We start from the raw sequence: 21,164 nt of genomic DNA on the forward strand, positions 1-21,164 counted from the left end.
AAATGTAAGTTGTATAGTTGCGGCTTCCTATATTATTTCTTTAGTTTCTGTGAATAAAATGTTTAATACAACACGAGATGTTAAAACATCTGTAAGGCTGAATAACTTCTAAGAACATCGATGCAGCGTTTTAAGTGACTGATATACATAACGAACTGAGGCAACATTTCGAAGAATAACATTACAATTAAGTATAAGATAAATTAAAGTAAAATAAAACGGCGTATATGATTTGCCGGTGACGGCTATGTTGTTTTAGGAGAAATAGAGCAGTCTCAACGCCTTATTATATGAATTATGAAGGAGGTGTGATAAAACCCCTTTCTATAGTCCTTAACTAAAGCAGATGCATGGCCTATTGACGCAGAAGGGGTCACGCAGAAACAGGACATTTCTCCTACCTATGAGTCCCCGTCTCCGTCAAATCTACTTCCCCTTTCCTTACAAGAAATTGTAGAAAGAAAAGTTTGGTGCTTTAATAATATTTAATTAAAAAAGTTTTCTTAATCAAAAAAATCACAAAGTGACGGAGCCAACGATGGCTTCAAATGCGGTAAGGGGTTAAATCGTTGTAGTGCTGTACTCTCGTCGTTGGCGGTCTACGAGCTGCCATTCATAGCGTGGCTTCACAGCCATGCAATTATGTATGTTGTACGCGTCACTTCACTGTATCACCCCCTGGTGTAGCTGGATCTAATAGTCTTGATATTAAAGCTACGAGAGCTATATACGACTAAATGTTCATACGCAGAGTTTAATTTAATTTAATCAAATGTATACCACTTTAAATTAGCTTCTAAAATTGTGTTGTTAGCTGTAATTAATTATTTACTTTCATGAAAACAAAATTGAAGAAAAAATTCACCAATAGGTTAATTATATAATTAAGAAATTAATTGTTTTTGTTATGATTTGTTACAAAAAAGGTAAATGTTCAAGATTCGGTGGTTGTAGTATTTGTAAACTGACAGCGAGCGGTGATTACAGAGGCCTAATTCGATAAATAGGGTCCCTTTGGCCCTCCGTCCGCGCCACGGCTTCGGTTAACTGAATTTATTACTTGATTGCACGCTTGTGTGGAAACACCGCACGAAAATCACTATTTTCAGTCGAACGTATTGTAACATACTGCGTATGTTATGTAACAATACAAGTATCTCTTTCTGAAATGTTGATGCATCTGCAATTTGCAAGTTATTCAGGATGATCGCCTTAGTGTGCCGATATTTGTTTGACCACTACCCATAGAAAAAATTAAATAATAAATAAAAACCTATATATTGCCATCCAAAAAAATATACAGCGTTACACAAAATAATAGGTACTTCTCTCTCGTACAATAAAATTGAAGTATGTTTTGTTCAAGTTTTTAATCTTACTATTATTATTATTATAATATTATAAATGCGAAAGTTTAGATGGATGGATGAATAGATGGATTGCCTAAACGGCTGAACGAATCTCCATGAAATTTGGCACAGGTTTAGAGCATAGTCTGGAAGAACACATAATCTGCTTTTTATCCCGGGAATAGTTACGGTTCCCGTGGGAATTATTAATTTAGTTTTTTAATGTGTACTCGATCATTCTGTAACGGTTCAACATATCTTATTGAAATTTGGCACAGATATAAAACAAAGTCTACAGTACACATGGGATAAGTTTCATCCCCGAGAAATGTCCGGTTCCCGAGGGATATGTAGCTTTTTGTATTTTATGTAGTTTGTATGTTTACTAATACAACGCGGACGAAGTCGCGGGCAACAGCTCGCAATTAATAAAATATTCATAAGTGCAACGTCAGTTAATAAATAAAATAGAAATATAATAATGTCGCAATTGTGTACTATAAGCATGAATACACATCCTTATAAATTCGGAACAGTGTTGATTACTAAGATTCATAAACATTTAGGACTTGCTTCGCAATGGCATTACGCGCAATGATATCTGCCCTACAATTTAGTGAAATGGTCCATTACCTTAAGCCCTGCAAACCACAATGGCCTATCTTGTCACTATTATACAACGTTATTGCAGCAAATAAAGCGAACTTGGAATCCAAAGTAGCTAAAAGAAGCTTGTTCATAAATCATATCTTAGATCATAAACACTATTTGTAAGTATTAGGTTTAAATTCTAATATATAAAAGATATGTAGATGAGAGTCATCTATTATCTAGTTCAATATTCAATAAAGTAATAAATAATTTTCCATCATCTTCCTATTTCTTCATTCAGACGTTTACGCATTCCGCCGGAATCCATCTTTTTATGTACCGCGAATTTCAAAGAAGGTTTGAGTCATAATCAAACAGCAAAGGATCATAACAAGTTGCCAGCGTCAGTTTTTCCGTTCAAATATGACGTCAGAGCCTCCAAGAACAAAGTGAATAGACATTTACTAAGTGAAATGCAAATAATACTTCTATATGTCTACCTCACTGAATACCTGTAGAAGGTAGAGCCATTGTTTTGATGTTAATGTAACTATGTTAGTTTTGTTTACAAAAATGATAAGTTGTTAATGAGTTTTCTAGCTTTTGTTTAGTTTGTTTTATCGCCAATAGTTGTGTGGTCGTGTGACAGACCTTCCCCTCCCACACAGGTCACCCTCTCACCCGCTGCACACCCCCCTTACCCCGTTGGCCTGCGGTCAGCGCACGCGCCGCCGCACGCTTCGTTACCAATAAGTATGATTTACGAACATCTCGATCCGATTTAACTATACAAGTTGGAAATGTAAGTGCCTACTTAGTAACTAATAATTTTTATTCATAATATACTTCAACTTAAACCCACATATAATACACTAGATAAAACTGCATTTTTATAAGATAAATAAATATATTTTCATCCATTTAGTTAGACCTGGAATCCCGTGTTCATTTATAGACCATATTTTTTAGGACAGGTTATACTAACAAAAACAATAAGTTCAATAATATAAAACTAGATTTAAAACTGTTAACATTATTAAATACAATATAAAAAGCTTACATAAGTTTTGTTTGCTTACGATGTGTATTCAAAAGTAGGCAGAGTTAATGGAAAATAATAAATCAAATTTTGATTACAGCAGGTCATAAGGACCCATAACTTAGTCGGGCGCGGCTTAAAATGTATTCGGCTGTTGAAAAAAACTCTCCCTTTATTATAACGTTATTTATTATGATGCAAAAAGCTAAATATCTAAGTATTACAATGAAGAGATTTTAATAAGTTCCGATTTAGTCGCGTCGCCAGATATTGCGATGCTTGTATGTTTTATGAAGGCGGTATCGACAAAATATTACGACAGACATATTTTAGATAACAATGGGCTAGATAATCAAAATTAGAATCGTGGGTTTACACTGCCCGCTATATAATATGACATTCTCTCTATTTAGAAAGTAAATAATAAGTTACAAATTACTTTAACATTAAAATAACTTAAATAGGTAAACTTCCTAAATCTTTAGATAATGTTTATATGTATTTATCTTCGACAAAAAACTTTATTACGTATCTTAACTAAGCCATAGAGCTTAGTAGATAATAACATCGATACTTTCATATGCTTAAAACATTTTTTGTTCAATTTTAAGTAAAAAGTTTTCGTATTAAATTTATTTTAATTCCAACACGGTTCATTTGCACGTACTATGTTCCTATCAACTGCTGTCGGTACAGTCGCGAACAAACAGTAATAAATATGGAGGTCCATATATCTGTCGACGGTTGGCGAGCGTTATTTATGACGGCGGCCGTATAAATCGGACAGTGCAAACAACCGAGGCGAGCGAACTCGCGCGAATTATTTCGGCGGTTGACCATAGCTTCCTGCCTCGTGAGCTGATGAATCGTTTGTTAACAGTATAGACGATTCATTGAATAAAAGTAATTGTGCGCGACTGTACGTACCTGGCCTTAATAATATTTTAACGTCTATTTCAGTGTTTTAATTAAATTTAAATTGATCGTACTTTGGCAGAATACATGCTTACTTTATTTAACAAATATTGCATTTTTATAGTAAATATTTGCTGATTTATATTACAAAACAGATAAGTAAAAAAAATTATTACCGTGTGTCAGGATAGTATAGGATAGTAATCTTACTTCTTACTAATATTAGAAATGGATGGATGGATGATTGTTAAAGTTTGTAGCTTAAACGGCTGAACGGATCTCGATGAAATTTGACATAGACGTAGAGGATAGTCTGGAAGAACACAACTAAATTTTGTTGTTTCGAACTCCATGCGGACAGAGTCGCGGGCAAAAGTTAGCATTAACTATATTACTTAAATAAGTCAGATAGCAAAGATCGCTTTAGTTTATCAAACTAATATATTTTTAAATAAATAAATAAATAAATAAATATGTTACTACGAAAAGTTTGTAAGCACATTAAATTCCAGCATTTCGATGTTAAGGCACACATTCCGACTACAAGATAGGGGCGAGCCGTGAAATAGAAAGGGTATATAAGCGTCGAGTCGGGGAGTTCGTTATTCGTCTTGAAGCCGTAACGAACTGTTTGCAACCCGCGGAGGCAGGTAATCTAATAGCGGCCGATGCCTCACTCCCCCACAGCCACCCCTGAAGCCACCCTCCGAGACAAACTCACCGGTAGCGTTTTTCCTGGTTGTTTATGCAATATCAGAAACGGTCCCGACGTGAACCGAATATCAATCATTACTCGATACAATTCAATTTCGGATACAATTGCCTCTTGTAGAACTTGGACATTGTTTTTATTTTTAGATAAATTTATATGTTGTTGGATTCTAGGGAATTATTTAATTGTTAAAAATACATAATAGTTAGTTGTTACATAAGTAACTCATACATAATCTACTAATATAAATAACGTCGATCTAAAAGATCCATCTACTGCACCCGAAGAAAAGGCTGAAATTATATAATCGGAATTAAAGTAATAGAAATATGTTTCTCCCACGGAGAGCGGAATCAATGAACTTGATCCAAATGCACATGTATCCAATAGACTCGTGCCACCTTATTCTAATGTAGAGCAAACATTATTTCATTGCATAATGAAGACATCAACACAACTAACACATACAATAATCGTTACTACCTTCAACATAAGGTCAAAATTTGAGTAACAGAACAGTACTAGAAAATTGTTGTGGTTACCAATTTGCTATGAATTTGCCAATAATTATGCATACTTACTTGCCTTATTACTAAACTAAAAAGGTCGACAATTGAATGAACGATCTTACGAGCATAGTCAGTTAAGCTATCCATTAGAAATCAGTGATGTGTGCAGGCGTCGCGTGTCAACAAATAGGTCCCACGCGAGTCGCTCACTCATCAGTCATCATTCACTCAACAGTGTACGAACTGCCGGTGAATGGGAGCAGGGGAACGGTGTAATTCGCAAATTACGGCTCGATGCCGAATCTCGCACTAATGAATGCCCGAGGAGCTGCTTTGATCGTGTACGCAGTCCGTTTGCTAAATCGTGATGATAATTCCAATATTATTACATGATTTTGTAAAAAAACTAGAGACTTCCGATCTTTATATGGCTATGGGATAGATAATATCTATCTGTATGACTCGAAAATAAAAAGGACAATGAAACAAAAAAGTACAATTTACTCTTTTATCTTAATGATTAGATGAAGGTTGTATTACTGCTTAGTGGTCAAAGCTATATGGAATGTTTTCCAGAATTAAGTTAGTGAGAAAACAAGAGTGATAACGTGTGTTATGGCGTCTGGAAAGAGAAGGGATGTTGGTGAGCCCCATAGATGCGTCGCGAGGTATGTGGGGGTACGGGCTGCGGAGTGCGGGGTGCGGGGCGGTTGTAATCGCATCTACGCGGTCGGGTGCGCGCGCGGCGGCCGTGTAATCTCATAGTCGTAATGGTCTTAAGGCGCACAAAGGGCTGATCAAACGCGGCAATTTGACGCGCCAAATGTCGTCCCTGTGTGACACCGCTTTGCGATCTCCATTTACAAGGTAAAAACCGCTGTTAAATGCGGTTATGAACAATTACTGCATAATATTTGTATTGATACATAACGACTACCACCACTGATAAGACTGTAAGAGCAGAGAATATAAGTGTTCATATTATCAACATGGGACTATGAGAAACATGTGCTATGAAATTATAATGTCGTTGGTTAGTACAGTCAACTGCATAAATATGTGTGCATTTAAAAAGCTTCATACAATTGTACATGCTTTCGATTTTAGAATGAATATGGACGAATCGAAGGAATACGAGTTTCCGAAGTTTCCGAATTGTATTTTTATTTATGCAGCTGACTGTACATATTTTTATTTTTCAGGAAAAGTTGTAGGGATTTTTAACGTTTAATACTTTATGTTAAATAATGTTTAAAGTAATAGTTAAATTGTGTAAATACCTACCTACGCGAACCTTTCCTGCATCATCAAAATATCAACGGAAGAATGTCAGTACAATCTACTATCAACCGCAGTAAAATAAAATATACTGTGCAAAGAATACGTCTGTTCGTACAAAAAGTTAAATAAAATAATAACGCGCCCCATAGACGATTGTCCCTCGAGTCTGGACCCCCGGGGAGCAGCTAAACGTTGTTAATAGTCACACAACAGCTTTTCATTGTACACTCACAGCCGCGAATCTCGCATGTGGTTAGGCACAAACGTTGCAACGTTTATGTATCATCTACACTGACGCATTCATTCCATATCAAACCAACGTAAACCATATTAGACCCGTAAATGGATGTTGTTCGTAGTTCTGAGGAATAGTTTTCATTCTCATAATGACTTTTTGACTGGAGGCATTCTTGCAAGCCCAGTAAATGTGACACTACATTAAATTCCATTTATTTGCTCCGAGGTAGTGTAGCTGATACTTGACAAAGGTGAAGTCGACAATAGACCTCAAATAGATTGTGAAATTCGTATGAAAGTTTAAAAAAAATAACAATTCAAAACTGGTGCATATCGTTTAATTCCATAACATGAGCCTGTTTTAAACAGACATTACATAAGGCAATTCGATGTGCGTCTGTTTGCCTGTTTCCAAAAATAAATCGTAAAGAAATAGATAAAATGGAATAAAATCCATTACTTTCATATATCGATTACCAAAACTAAATTGTTCAATGTGTATTCGTTAGGTGCAAGTTAGGTTGACTAAAAACAAACTGAAAAAGTGAGAATGAAGTGATAGAAAATCCAAATTATTGGTGTTATTTGGTGGGGAAGCCATCGTTAATTCGCATTCGCGCGATGTCTGACAAATCAATGGAACCCTCCCTCGGGAACATCGCGATACCCAGCGCCCTCTTGCGAATAAACTTGTAAGCACACAAATATTGCAACCAAGCTATATTAATTGGATTTAAGTATGTTACTCGGTAAGTTCTTGTCGTAAATATTAGGTATTTTTGTTAGCATTGTAAAGGGTGGGCTACAAAAATATTGTAATAAATTAAGCCATAATTTTTATTATATTATTTAGTTTCTGACTACAAAGTAAAATGCAAATAACAGTAATTACAGCTAATTTAAAACATGTAACAAATTCAAGATTACAATCACATGGCTACTGATTCTATGTATGCCCATAATGTTTTCTTGTAAAATTGAGTTAAAACCGTCTTCATATCACAAAATATGTATAAACTTTTAGATATTTTCTTGTTGGCATGTTTAGAATATACTTATTACACTAAACTTTATCAATGTACACTTACAGTCAGTTCCCACTGGGTTTAAACCTGTGCAAAAACTTATAGTTGTCTCTGTTTTTTGCCAACATAATGAGTGCGATGCCAACATATCTGCGTACAAGAGTTTCATTAGTGTAAACTCACAATAGTGAAGAATAAGAACATGAATAAAATGTTAAAGTACTAAATATGCAAAGCAAATAATTGTTAAAACATGACGGTAGCTATCATAGAATTTCTATTTAAATTAATTTGCTTACTTTGCCTTACAAATATACAACTTTCTATTCATTGCCAAATTAAATTCATTCGTTACCTGTGATTACAATCAACTGTACTCTATGTGCGCTCATTTATATTTCTTGTTTAGATTTAATTTTATCTTTCTCGAAAGTAGATATCGTGGGGTTTAAAATAGGGTGGACCTGTTACAGATGTAGGTGATGTCTAGATACATTTGTTACACGATTCGACTTTGAATGGACACATTTTGTGGTTTAATTTGTAGATTGATATCAACCTTTTGTTTGGTTGTAACCACCTGTGTTTATTTTTAGAATTCTGATGAGACACACGGATAATGCGGATATGCCTTTTGTAATATCTCATTCCATATTAACTACTTTTTATTGATTATTTTGGAATCATAATCCACAATATATTTCCCTATTTAGTACAACAGTTTTATTTTTTCTTGGATATTTCTCACGAATCCCATTTTTATGACATTTTGCTTCCAGTAACCCTATTGCGAGTTTGTTTTCAAAAACTTCAGACCAAACTGTATTAGAGTTTTAAAATACAGTGCAATTGACCAAAACATTATATTAAAAATAAATTAAACACCATAACTAAAAAACAAAGAGTCGTAATTACAAGAGAGGAAAAGATTATTCAATCGGAAAATATAATTGTAGATCTGAGGAAACTCGTCGGGGAGTAGACACGCAAATTAGAATTGCAAATTCGGGATTGCGAAAAAATCGATCCTTCCGGCCAATCCGGTGCCGACAGAATGTACTGAAAAGTCCTTTGAAATAAAAATTAAAGATCGAACGTGGAAGCGGATGTCCCCCGGATATAGGAGCGTACTCACAGCATTTTTATTTATGAAAAGTAGCGACATCTCGTATAGTATTTGATATCACAATTATGCACTTATAGCATATGATTAAATTGATTAAATTTTATATACGTAATTAATAGATTAATCCAATGCAGTGGCGATCTTCCAGCTCAAAGGAGAAGTCTATCTATTTACTCGGCTTTTTACTTTATATTGTAAGATTTAAACTTTGTTAGCTGTTGGTGCACAATTGGTTTACTTAATGATACCTTTCTTTACATGACGAACACAAGGTTCTTCAAACAAAAAACGAACTTCCTAGTTTGTACTAGGATTGTAATCTCATATTATGCATATCTAAAAATTGCATTTATTACATACCTATATTATTACTTATAACATGCTTTTAAAATCGAAAATGGTACAGAACCATTGAAATCTGTTCATACTACATTGTGGTTAGTTCCAACTTTGGGTGGCTCGGCATTTATACCGGACACGGATACGTAAGCAAAATTATCCCCTCCCTCTCTTCACCCCCGGAGTGCGGTGTTGGGGGAGAGGGAGGCTGTGAGTCCTCATCGTAATTGCACCTAGCGACTGCACATTTTACGAATGAATTGACATCTTGCAATAGATTTATCTGCAGCCTGATTGCGACTAGAAGCAGTCAATCTGGAAATGTAGGCGCCTGAATTGACTTCGTTATTGAAAGTCATGTAACATAGTTTTCCTTTAATATTCAGTATTGCAGAATTGAGTCAAGCAGTCTCATTTGCTAAATGCATTAGTGAACACAAATCATGTACTATATTTTAGTATTATAGGTACTCGTGCTACACTACACTACTGAAACATATTGCATAATTATGATGTTATTAATATCTTTTTAATACAAATAAGACAGTGATGTATGTTATCGTACACATTTCCAAAGTAAAAAATTAAGACCACAGTAGTGACAAACTCAAAAACTGTACACAACAATGGGCCAATGAGAATTAATTTAAAAATCGTATTTTTTTTGTCCTTTATGTCTCATCTTTTTAGCTATTTTTAGTAATAAAATCCCAACAAAAAAGGGTTAATAGTCAAGTTTAATACTAGGTCTGTGGGTGTAATTCTCTATCCATTGTAAGGTTGCGAATGACGTGCCCCGCTGAGAGCCATCGACATCAGCGACAAGCGCGCTGATTGCTGCCTCGCGTTCCCAAATCCCGTCATTATCTACTTCAAATTGTCTGCGAACCGCAGCACTGTAGAACTGTTGACTTGAGCGAATTCGAGCCTAAAACTATTCAAGTACTTTTAAAGACATTGATGACACTCTTGATTTAGGAAATGTGATAAGGACACAGACTACCTAGTTTTTTTTAATGCCATGTGAAGGGAGTTGCCTCTTAAGCTAGTTTATTAATCAATAGTTGTCGAAATTTTAGTCTTTACGTAGAGCTTTCGATATTGTCTAACTGCTGGCATATTGGTGTCGATATCGATTTCGCAATCGTACTAATTGAATCCTGTTTTGAGACACTTGTTAATCTTAAATAGTGTTGCAAGGAAGAATTTTCAGGAAGTTGTTATTAAAAAAAAAGAAGCTTTATTGAGATGCTTCCGGTCACTTGGGCTGTACATGTATTAATCTAAGTAACATTTAAGTAGGTAATGGAAATAATTGTTGGAATCATTATGTAACTGGGTTGTAAGAAGTGCTCTATTTTTTTCAATCTATCAAATATTTATTACGTGAATCCGTAATTAATTAATCATACTTATTCTAAAAATAGTAAATTTGGTTATATAAGTTGAAACAACGTTGAAGTTGCATAAATTCGCTACGAAGGGTAGGCCTAAAAAAAACAAACTGCGTCAATTGAAACTGAATACGTAACGAAAAAAAAATACCGGGTCGTTTAACATTTGAACATACACGTAGTAATACTTCAGGGGGGCTTTACAGTTACACCTTTACATAGATTTCCGGCCCCGCCCATTGGTGCATCGTCCAATGGGAATGCGTTGAGATCGTGGGGTCCAAGATAACGCCGCCTTGATAACTTTGAATTTTAGTTTATACGTTACAACCGCGCGGTGTGGCCGCGTGGACAGTGCCAGATCTACTCTGGAATACTACCAGTTCACTTTCATATTTCTGACTGAACCTCTTGTGATGTTTTGATAATAGGAACGGATCGCGAGTGTTTGATTTAGTTTTATTTTGTGAGATTAAAAAGTCGTCAAAGTGTTGGCCGTAAAAGAGGAAATGAAGGTAAGTTGATAGAGCAATAAAATTCATATTATGTTATTATTTATTAGCCTGTAAGTGCTGTGTTCAAACTTAATAACTCAATTTTTATATGCAGCTAACTAAAATCTCTGTCTCCATAAGAATCTGTTTAGATAAACTAGAACATAGCTGCAGTTATCTAGTAGTATTATAACATGATAAAGCTATTGCTGTATAACATATAATACAAAAATAACAATTAATTTAATGTAGGCAAACTAATTATTAAAGCGAACTAACGGCCATCTGTAGTAATTTTATTTATTCAGATAATAATCGAAACTAAAACCGTTTGGATCAAATAATTATACTACTTATGTTTTAATTTTACGTAATTACAAATACCTAACAATAATGCTCGGTAGAGAACCTAGGAAAAATCAGTAAAATGTTGCCCATTTTAGAAGTATTGCAATGAGAAGCTTCGTGATATTTCAGAAATAATTATCATGACAAGAAACCTAGTCTCTGCACCTTTTATCTACTTATGTGGTATTACTTCAGGTTAAAAATGAATACGAAAGTCAGTTATAAACAAAAGATAAGCATAGTGAATTGCAAACATGAATTATTTTGTAAATAAAGAAACTATTAGTAAACAAGAAATACTGTGATAGGAATAGCTTTGAATCTATCTAGAATAAAATTTATAGTTACTAACAACAACTATACAATGTTGTGGAGAAGAAAAAATTAAATTCAGGACCACACTGTAAAGAAAGCTACACGATTTTAAAAGGAAGTATATCAGAAATCATAATTGATAGATAGGCCTAGTGACAAGAAAAAACGGGTTTTAAAATTTGCTATGAAAGAATAAAGTTTTAAATAATCGATAGTCTAATTACATTGTATATTGTATCAGTCAACCAATGTCACACAATTTAAATTATTCCTTTAATCATCATAATTATCATTATCAAAATGTCCTTGTCCTTAAAGGGGGTCGTCACAGTATGTACTACTCTACCGTTTTCATCAGCCGTCTTATTGGGATTTACTTAGTATTAAAAATACAACATTGATATGCTAGCAACAACGATATGCATTACATGAATTGACCAGCTCGCCCGGTGCTATACCACACGATAGACGGTGTCACGATGGAAGTAAATTGCGTTTCTTTTTATGAGTGCGCTTGCCAGAGGTCAACTAATCCTCTTACCTTTTCCATCCTCTTTCTAAGGAATTGATGAGAAGTGGAAGATTTGACGGCTGAAAGGACACAAAGCTATCCTCTGTCGATTAAGGGTAGGCAAAACTGTGAGCGGACAACGCGTCAACTATCGTTCCGCTATTTCTACGAATTCAGGTGGCGCTTGTTCCTTCGCCACCTTTTAATATAAAAAATGTATCCTTTTTCACAAAAACCATTTAAATGTAGGCATTACTCTTTATATGTAGCTATCTACATTCAATATTCATACTTTCTTGTTTATGTAATCAAGTAATATGTCCATACCACGGTAACCTTATAAATTCTACCTATTTACGTTAATTAAAAAAAAACAGTACCAACAGTAGAACAATACATTTTATACAAAGTAATCGGACTAATTTTCTGCTCGAATTTCGGTCGTTAATGAATAAGAACGTTCGCACACCTGAAACTAAACTATCGCACAACTGTTTAGTTTAGCTTTGATTCTTATGAGCTACTTGATTTTTAGTTGAGCAACCAGTTAAATTAGCTACGAAACAATCGACAATCGCAGTTGTGCTATAGTTAGGAAAAGGTTTGCCGCACTAAGTATAATTAATTTTGCATAGTTATCACATTTCATGAACGTTATTGAATGTAAGTACTCGAATTTCATTTAGCAAACGTTGCAGAGTTTGAGTTTGTTTTTCCAATCGCAAGAATTGCACGCAACGATCAATTATTGCACTTTATTTTATGCTAAATATATTTTTATTAGGCTTTAGAAAACAGTAGTCTGTTTAATAAACGTATTATTTGAGTATATTATAAATATCTTACTATTAAAAACTATTTTAACATCACTCAAATATAAATCTCAACTTCTTAATAAGTATGCAATCATTGAGGTTAATAATAATTATTAAATTATAGAACAACTAGCTTTCGCCCGCGACTTCATCCACGTGGAATAAAAAAAAAGTAAGCAGCCTATGTGTTCTTCCAGACTATGCTCTACATCAATGCCAAACTTCATCGAGATCCGTTCAGCAGTTTAGACTACAAACTCCAACATACATCCATCCATATAAACTTTCGCATTTATAATATTAGTTAGTATGAAGTATGATTAGTATAATTAAATGACAAATATGTTTATAAAATATTACTAATTAGATTGTAGTACTCAGGGAGTCTCGTCTCGTCTCGTATGGTAGGCGTATTTCAAATGAACTCTCATAACGTTTAACTCGCTTTAATGTTATTACGATGGTATTTTGATGGGTTTCTATCATTCTGTGATCCTATTCAACTAATTACGCGGCTTCTTTCAACGAAGATTATTCGCAAATTTAACTGATCAAGTTAATTAGAAAATTAAATGTTAAGAGTTTACAATCGGCAAATTTGCAAGACACGTCACAAGTCACAACGCATACTTATCGGAAGGTTATCAACTGAATAATGTGGAGTATTTTCTGATTTAGTCACATTTTATATTTTTTAATTGAAGCCAAGGAATGTTACTAAATTTAGTTAAGCTAAGTTTCAAATATTATTAAATTTAATAGTCAATCAACCGACACTGTTCCAATGTGGTTGACTAAAACCTATACCTCAGTCGGGTAGGCATGGAACATAATTTTTTGAAGGTTTTACAAAAATTTTGTGTTCATTTAGATTTTTAAATTGTGTACAGACAATTAAATACCAAATGCTACAAAATACTGGACTAAACATGTTTGGCGAAAAGAGTTACATACGAGATTTTTAAGCTATAACTCTTTTAAACGTGGTCCGAAATGCATTGTGAAATTCAATATTGATTTTAATGTCCATTAAATTTTTTACCGTTTAAATTTTATTAATCCTAAGAATGTCTAAAATTATTGTTTATATAGATTTAGTCGTATATCTCTCTGACAGCTGCTGGTGTCTTGAAGATTTACAATCTTCTGTGATATAGTGGTTTCTGTTATTCAGTAAACAAGCATTCATTACAACATAAATGTAAATATTTAAATCGTTTGGGATTTCGAGATAAATTAAAATTACATGTTAAAGTATTTCCTTTATTACTTTTACTTTTTTGTTTGCTACACGGTTTATTTTCATGAACTTGTGACTGTGCTCAGCAATATGTTTACGGACGTCGGATGACTTACATAATACACTATCCGCAACTTATTTGCACCTTTCTCGTATAAAAATTAACTAATCTGCAATATCGAAGCAACTTATAAACATAAAGGTATTTTTAGATTCTATAGCTTTATGAGTTAACGTTTTCACTGCATCGTGGCATTTGTAAGATGGTCTCTGCGCTGGCAGGAGCATAAAGAGATTTGGTGTAAGCGGGGCTGCTTCAAATCCGATTAGTATGGAATCGGGTGCATGCGATAAATCGTACCCTGCGTCGGCTGTCGTCGGCGTCGATTCGTTACGTGCCGGTTTACCGAAAAACTTATTCGATACATCGAGAAATATGGCGGCGGCCGCTTTGGAGACTAATATGTTATTTAAAGCGGGCGAGCCGGCGCGGAGCCCCGCGGCGCTGCCACCTTCTCAATGCCGATATTAATGATCGGAATGTATCACCGATCTTCAAGGTTCGCTGCGAATGTCTTCTTCGATACCGCAACCATCGCTTGACGGGTCAACGGGCGGTTATCTTAGCTGACACGGACACGTGCCACCCGCTTTGCCACCAATCCTTGTATATTTCACATTTAGTTGTTTTAAAACACATAAGAGAAGAAAACAAAGCTTCAATTCCTTCAAACATTCATCAATTTACCACGACTACAAATTGTAAACATAAAATTGTCCAAACCGGAATTAACTTCTCATATATTAGACACAAATTTTATAATGGCGCGTCAGACAAGTTAAGAGGTTGATTTAGAATTCTAATTTCGAAACTAACGAAACCAATGAAATTTAGTTTTATAATTTGATTCCAATAGCAATTACTTCACGGTCGGCTAGAATGTATGGAACTCTAAAAGTAGGCTATTAAAAGTCATAATATGTTAATATCGATGAGTTTGTGTAGCTGTTTATGAGCTATATTGGAGTATCGTTTTTAATGTTTTATTGCATTTTACTTGCGGGACAACTTAATGACGACTTTCATATTATTATACCGTTGGACATAGAACGTACTTGTTTTAATAGAGCTGGATACTTTAGCGATGTTGATTGTTTTCATAATTATTAAAGCCTTTAAAATAGGTTAGTTTAATTTCACTCTCCGTTATATTCGAGAAGATTATGTCATGTGCCATGCACGCATACTTAGTAATATGATCTACATATACTGCGTCAGCAAATTTAGTTACATGTTTGTGTACAAAAGGTCAGGTAAGTAACAGAATATTTTGAAGTGAAAATCAACTGTAGAATTTCTGCGTTTGAACTTAATTTATATTTATTTAATTCTTCGTGTATTTACTAAAAAATAATATGCTGTATAGATAGGAGAAAAGACAACGTATATAAAGACTACATTTTTCATCACTCGTTATAACATCTGCTCCGTATAACGTCCCTTGAGCTACGTTATATAAAGTTTAATCCATAGTTTGTCTGTGTAAATAACATTGACTTATTATTAACTTAATGTGTCGTGTTGCATTATTTTTTAATATACCTTAACAAGATGACAGCATCCAGTAAGAATTTATACAAAAAACATTAACTACGATAAAACTTGTATCACAAACAGATTTATATTTCTTGATATACGTGCTACTGTATAAAATGTCGTCATTAAAAGACAAGACTCATCTAAGTGACAGGGGTCGTCTCTCGCGAGGAAAGGATTGTTATTTTATTGAAAAAATAAAGGCAATAGTACTGAGATTTGAGACGAAAACGAAACGCGGTCAGCTATTGTGTGTGATGACACGGACTTTTCTTAATAATCTTACTAGGGTACCTCTTTAACTTTTTATGCAGTTTGGTAAAAAATATTTGACAACATGGAAAAAAAATATTTTCCTTATTACAAAAATAGTAGCTACGGATATTACAAACTTTGTTTATAATAAAAACATCCCTTTAATCAATGCTGTAATTTTTTTTAAAGAAACAAGTTAATAATTTAAAACTGCGTATCGTTTTAATTGATTATTACGTCTTAAATATTCATACGTGGAACCCTTTAATTAAGTTACAAAAAAATTGTCTTGTGAGATCTGCTCCACGCTTATCGAATTAGAGTTTTAAAATAAAATACAATAAAACAGTAAAGATTATCATCACTTTTGTGAACAATTTGATTTGATAAAGGTTAAATTTGGCACGAAATTCAATGCGAAAGTTAAAATTTTTGCTAATAACTAATTATAATGGAGATGACAAAATCCTTATAATGTTGTTTAACTAGCTATCTTCAGCAACACCATCCGCGTGTGATTAAAAAAAACTAAAGCAAGCAAAAACATCTGTTTTGGTAGACGTTTATGCCAAATTTAATCTAGATCCGTTCAGCAGTTTAGGCGGCAAATTAACAAACATTCATCCATCTAAACTTTCGCATTTATAACATTAGTAAGATTGTATTAATTATACCAAAAAGGGCGGCATTTTACAGCTTACGGTTCCAAGATTTTAATACATTTATATCTATTGAGTTGAAAGTCTTGCAACAAAATCTCTGTCATGAAAATCGTGCGGAAATTTAATTGATAATATAAAATGTTTAACTATGAAAACGCTGCAATGACAGAGATAGATGGATGGACATCTAACCTTGTAAACATTTGACACCTCGGTGCCTGCCAGCATTATTCACTGCAGTGGCCGCGCGGCTCGACTTCGTAACCACAAAAAGTTCAAGTCAAAACATCGCCTGTCGCTTTCGTATAAGGACCACAATAGCACTCGAGGTGAGCTAGCGAGCTAGTGTGCGGTACGCCTATAATACAATTAGGTTCGTGTCGGTATGATTAATAAGGCAACGCCGCGTGCTGTATGCCTTCTATCGGCGCAGTGCAGGAATCCCACCCCATTAATATATCATCAAACAGATGTGAGATGCCCAATATTAATAGCACTCTCGATGAGGAACGATCCAGGACACAAAGGGTTCGTTCGACCACAAAAAACTTATGTTGATGCTTTAGGAGTGAAAACATCACATATTTCACTTTGAGCCGTGTCTCTGTTTGGCGACCGCTTTGAAAGAGCCATGCGCGGCCGCCGCGTTAACTCGACCATCGACACACGCTTTGTTGCAATTGGATATTGATGAGCTTCCATATTGTTAATGTGATAGTATTTTAAAAATAAAACTTTATTTACATGCTTCTATCGATCATAATTATACAGCCACATTTCCAATTCAAATATCCGATTTTCGAATTCATCTCTTTTTATTACTATCTCGATTTATTAATAGTTTTTATGCTAAGCATGTTAACAATTTTTCACTAGAAAGTTACGTCTAATGAATTATAAAAATCAGTAAAAAAACATCAATGCTAGAGTTAACGTCCATCAGTTTACGAGTACATTTAAATAGCTTTAAGACAAATAAAACGGGAAGCATTCCGTACGCGAACATAAATATCGTAAGTCAGACACGGCGACAATACCTGTGTTTTATTGTGCCACATGATTTAACGCCTTTAACTCCAATGAGTGTTCTGAGCCGTGTAATGCAAGAGCTGAAGCGGTCTCCTTAAGATTTACTATCGTAATAACATATACACGACAATAAAATAAAATCTAGTGTGTCATCATCAATCTTCGCAAAATGCGATGACGGAAAATTTACTCCGTTCGTTGGAGTTTTAGTCGAAGTAACTACAAGGGTAGTTAAATATAATAAAGCAATTAACAATGGATAAAAGCACAAATAAATATTTCTTCTTAAACTTTACTTTACAGGATATCATATTGAATATAATGTAATCTACTCATAAACTAATATTGTATAGAGGAATGATTTGTATTTTTACATTTCTGTATGCATTGAAATAACTTAAACAATAATGGGCTGACTTTCTTTCGTAATTATGTTATCAGTGAGTAACATAGGTTGTGTTTTATTGAGGGTTAGTATCTTCACTTACAGACTTGTACTCGTTTAAAAGCAATAATTTGGGTTTCCAAAGGTGTTAGTGATATCGGAAACAATTGTGATACATCATTCTACTTACGTCGGTCCATTCCGCGGCCGGCGCACACCTTTCCACTTGTATGACCGCCACCAATCCTGTAATCCCAGTATAAGAGCTCATTTCGTGGGGATTAAACGTGTCCTGTTCCATGTAATTTATCAATTTGTGCCTCTCGATGTATGGCGATATTTTATAAGGGCTTATAGAAACGTAATGTAATGGCGTCGTTATAAATTATTGATTCGATTGAACCCATGTTATAGGTATCTGAGGTGCGTGACCGTTATCACGATGTACGCGACTCCAGATGAGATTTAATTAAAGAAGCTTTTACCCCAACATGTTTTTTTTTTGTTTAATTTAATGTTTTGAATCCCTTTTATTTGTAATTCAGAAGTAGAATACAAACATTACAATATTTGAAGGCACAAAATAGCCATTTACTGATATAGCCGTTGGAACGATAACAGCAAGGTTTGCTTAAACTTAGTTTTGTGTAAAAGTAGAGACTGCAATGTAACTAAACCTAACATTGCATTATCTCTCGCACAAAATACATTGTCATAAATCAGTAAAGATAACTTTGATATAGTTAAAATAGAAAAATTAATTTAAGTCTTAATTAATTTAAAAAAGACACGATCATTTTTTTGTATAAATATTTTATTTACAGCATCTGTATATGCGGGTGATTCGAATCGCGAAGGTTTCTTTGCTCGCCCGTCTTCACCTTCAAAATTAATTGATAAACGCGGCACCCACAACGAAAATAACTCAAAGATATAAATAACGTCGAAGCCGATTAGCAAATCTACTTTGTTATGTTTATGAATATCAGCAAGTCGTTCATTTAATGTGGATCAACCGCTGCGCTGTCGACCTTTTCGACCCGATACTTTTTGCTCATACGACGACTCGTTTTCTGTTTACTAATGGAAATGCTTTTGCTTGAATTATTAAATGTTGCCAGTATATTATATTTGCATTAAGTCTGAAAGATTCTATGTATGAAGGATTACCGAGATTTAAACGTATAGTAAAAATGATTTTTTTGTTTAATAAATCATATGTTTAATTACATTCTTTGTTTTATAATAATTTATAATTTAACACTTTACTTTCCCACAGAAAAAGGTGAAATTATTTAACCCAAAGCGAATTCGTTATTAATTTACTATCAAGTAGAGGTTATTAGCATATATTAATTTAAAATAGTGATGTACTTTATGTGGATATTTATACTACGGCGTAAAAGTTTTCTTCAATCGATACCGACTTAAACATTATGTTAATACAGTTTCTAATCATGTGGTATGCTTCTCAATTAAGACGATGGTTACCAATACATCAATACATATTAATAATTGAGATAACTTAACAATGTCTTGATGTATTAAAAAATACGTAAAATAGCTTTATCTTTTACTTCTGTTGGAATAAACTAAATTGTAAGTTAATTATTTTGAAATGTTGAATTATAAAAAATATCGACGAGGATGGGATTCGAACCCACGCGTGCAGAGCACATTGGATTAGCAGTCCAACGCCTTAACCTCTCGGCCACCTCGTCATGGAAACAATTAACTAAACATATTATAATAGGCAAATACATCTTTGTGTTAACGCGAGTTCCGAATCACCCATGTAAAGGCCCACCCATACAATACTAGCAAAGACCGAAAAATCTACGCTCGTCATAAGCATGTCTACAATCGCCTGCCGGACCACGTCACAGCGGCTACCAGCCTCGCATCATTTAAAAACAAACTTAAGTTCTGGCTAATTCAAAAAGCCCTTTATAGTGTTGAGGATTATTTCTGCCATCATCATTGTTTTATGTATGCAATTTACATTCAGAATATCTGTAAAAAAATTAACATTTTGACCTGTACAAAAATTTTTTACCAATAAAATATTTGTATTTGTATTTGTAAAGGTTGGTTGACGATCCGAGTTACTAGGCGTAATGTGACGTAGTACTCGGGTAGTGTTACGCCGCTGGACCTACGCGTAATTTTTTATCTCAACTTCGATTAGTACATTGTCGTTTGTTATCTTTCGAGAGAGATTTTGTAAATGGGGACAGTGAAAATGTAATTTTTCTTTTCATTATTTTCCCTACTAGTATTTAGTTCGAAATTGCAACGTGTTTTTCGAAATTAGAAAATCATGTGTCCGTTAATTCGTACAACTTCGTATTGCAACATACATATATTTATGTATTCGTTATAGGCTTTTAACTCCACAAAGGGGTCCTATCTCCTAATAATCAATAATTAAATGAAAATGACCTTCTAATAAAGAATTTTTATGTTAACAATAACATGATTCTATTTTATAAAGAATTTATGTGGGTCGGTGTAACAGAAGTCGCCAGCAAGTGCGTGTGAAACGCAAACTAACTATTATACCTTTTTGACATCTATATCACTAGCTATCAACTTTATTGTTAGAAGAAGGACATAATTACCTACCTATTATACGGTAATTACAACCTTGCTAGTCAAAGAATACGACTTAAATTCACATGAAAAGTTTATAGCTTCAAAAAGGCTTTATTTGCAATACGATGGATTCACTTGTGTCAATTGCTACGTCTGCTTTAACAACGCTTGTTTCGTGAACAAACAACGTGACGTACAAATAAAATATGTTATTTAGTGAATATCGCTTATTTTTTAGTATTTAGCATGTTATAAACATTTAAATAGGTATGAATGAAGTTATATATTAGCTAATACTTTAATGAATGGCAAGTATTTTTTGACCGACTTCCCAAAAGAAGGAGGTATTCAATTCGTCGATATATTTTTTTTTTTTTATTTTTTTTTTTTATGTGTGTTAC

At 34.0% G+C, this 21,164-nt stretch overlaps 1 protein-coding gene and 1 non-coding gene across 2 annotated transcripts in view; one reads left to right on the forward strand and one right to left on the reverse strand.

Annotated features, from left to right (window-relative positions):
- The first annotated feature begins 10,867 nt into the window (after positions 1-10,867).
- Positions 10,868-21,164, forward strand: part of LOC106102621 (LIM/homeobox protein Awh) — a 30,209-nt gene continuing 19,912 nt past the window's right edge. Inside the window, exon 1 of the mRNA XM_013282162.1 lies at positions 10,868-11,032. Within this exon, the coding sequence (XP_013137616.1) occupies positions 11,027-11,032 (6 nt within the window). The 5' untranslated portion in view covers positions 10,868-11,026. The remainder of the gene's footprint in view (positions 11,033-21,164) is intronic.
- Trnas-gcu lies at positions 19,808-19,889 on the reverse strand. Its single transcript has one exon. It is a non-coding gene; the product is annotated as a tRNA-Ser (tRNA).

The sequence above is a fragment of the Papilio polytes genome, unplaced genomic scaffold (genome assembly GCF_000836215.1).
Source record: "Papilio polytes unplaced genomic scaffold, Ppol_1.0 DF824292.1, whole genome shotgun sequence".
In the NCBI taxonomy this organism is placed as follows: domain Eukaryota; kingdom Metazoa; phylum Arthropoda; class Insecta; order Lepidoptera; family Papilionidae; genus Papilio; species Papilio polytes.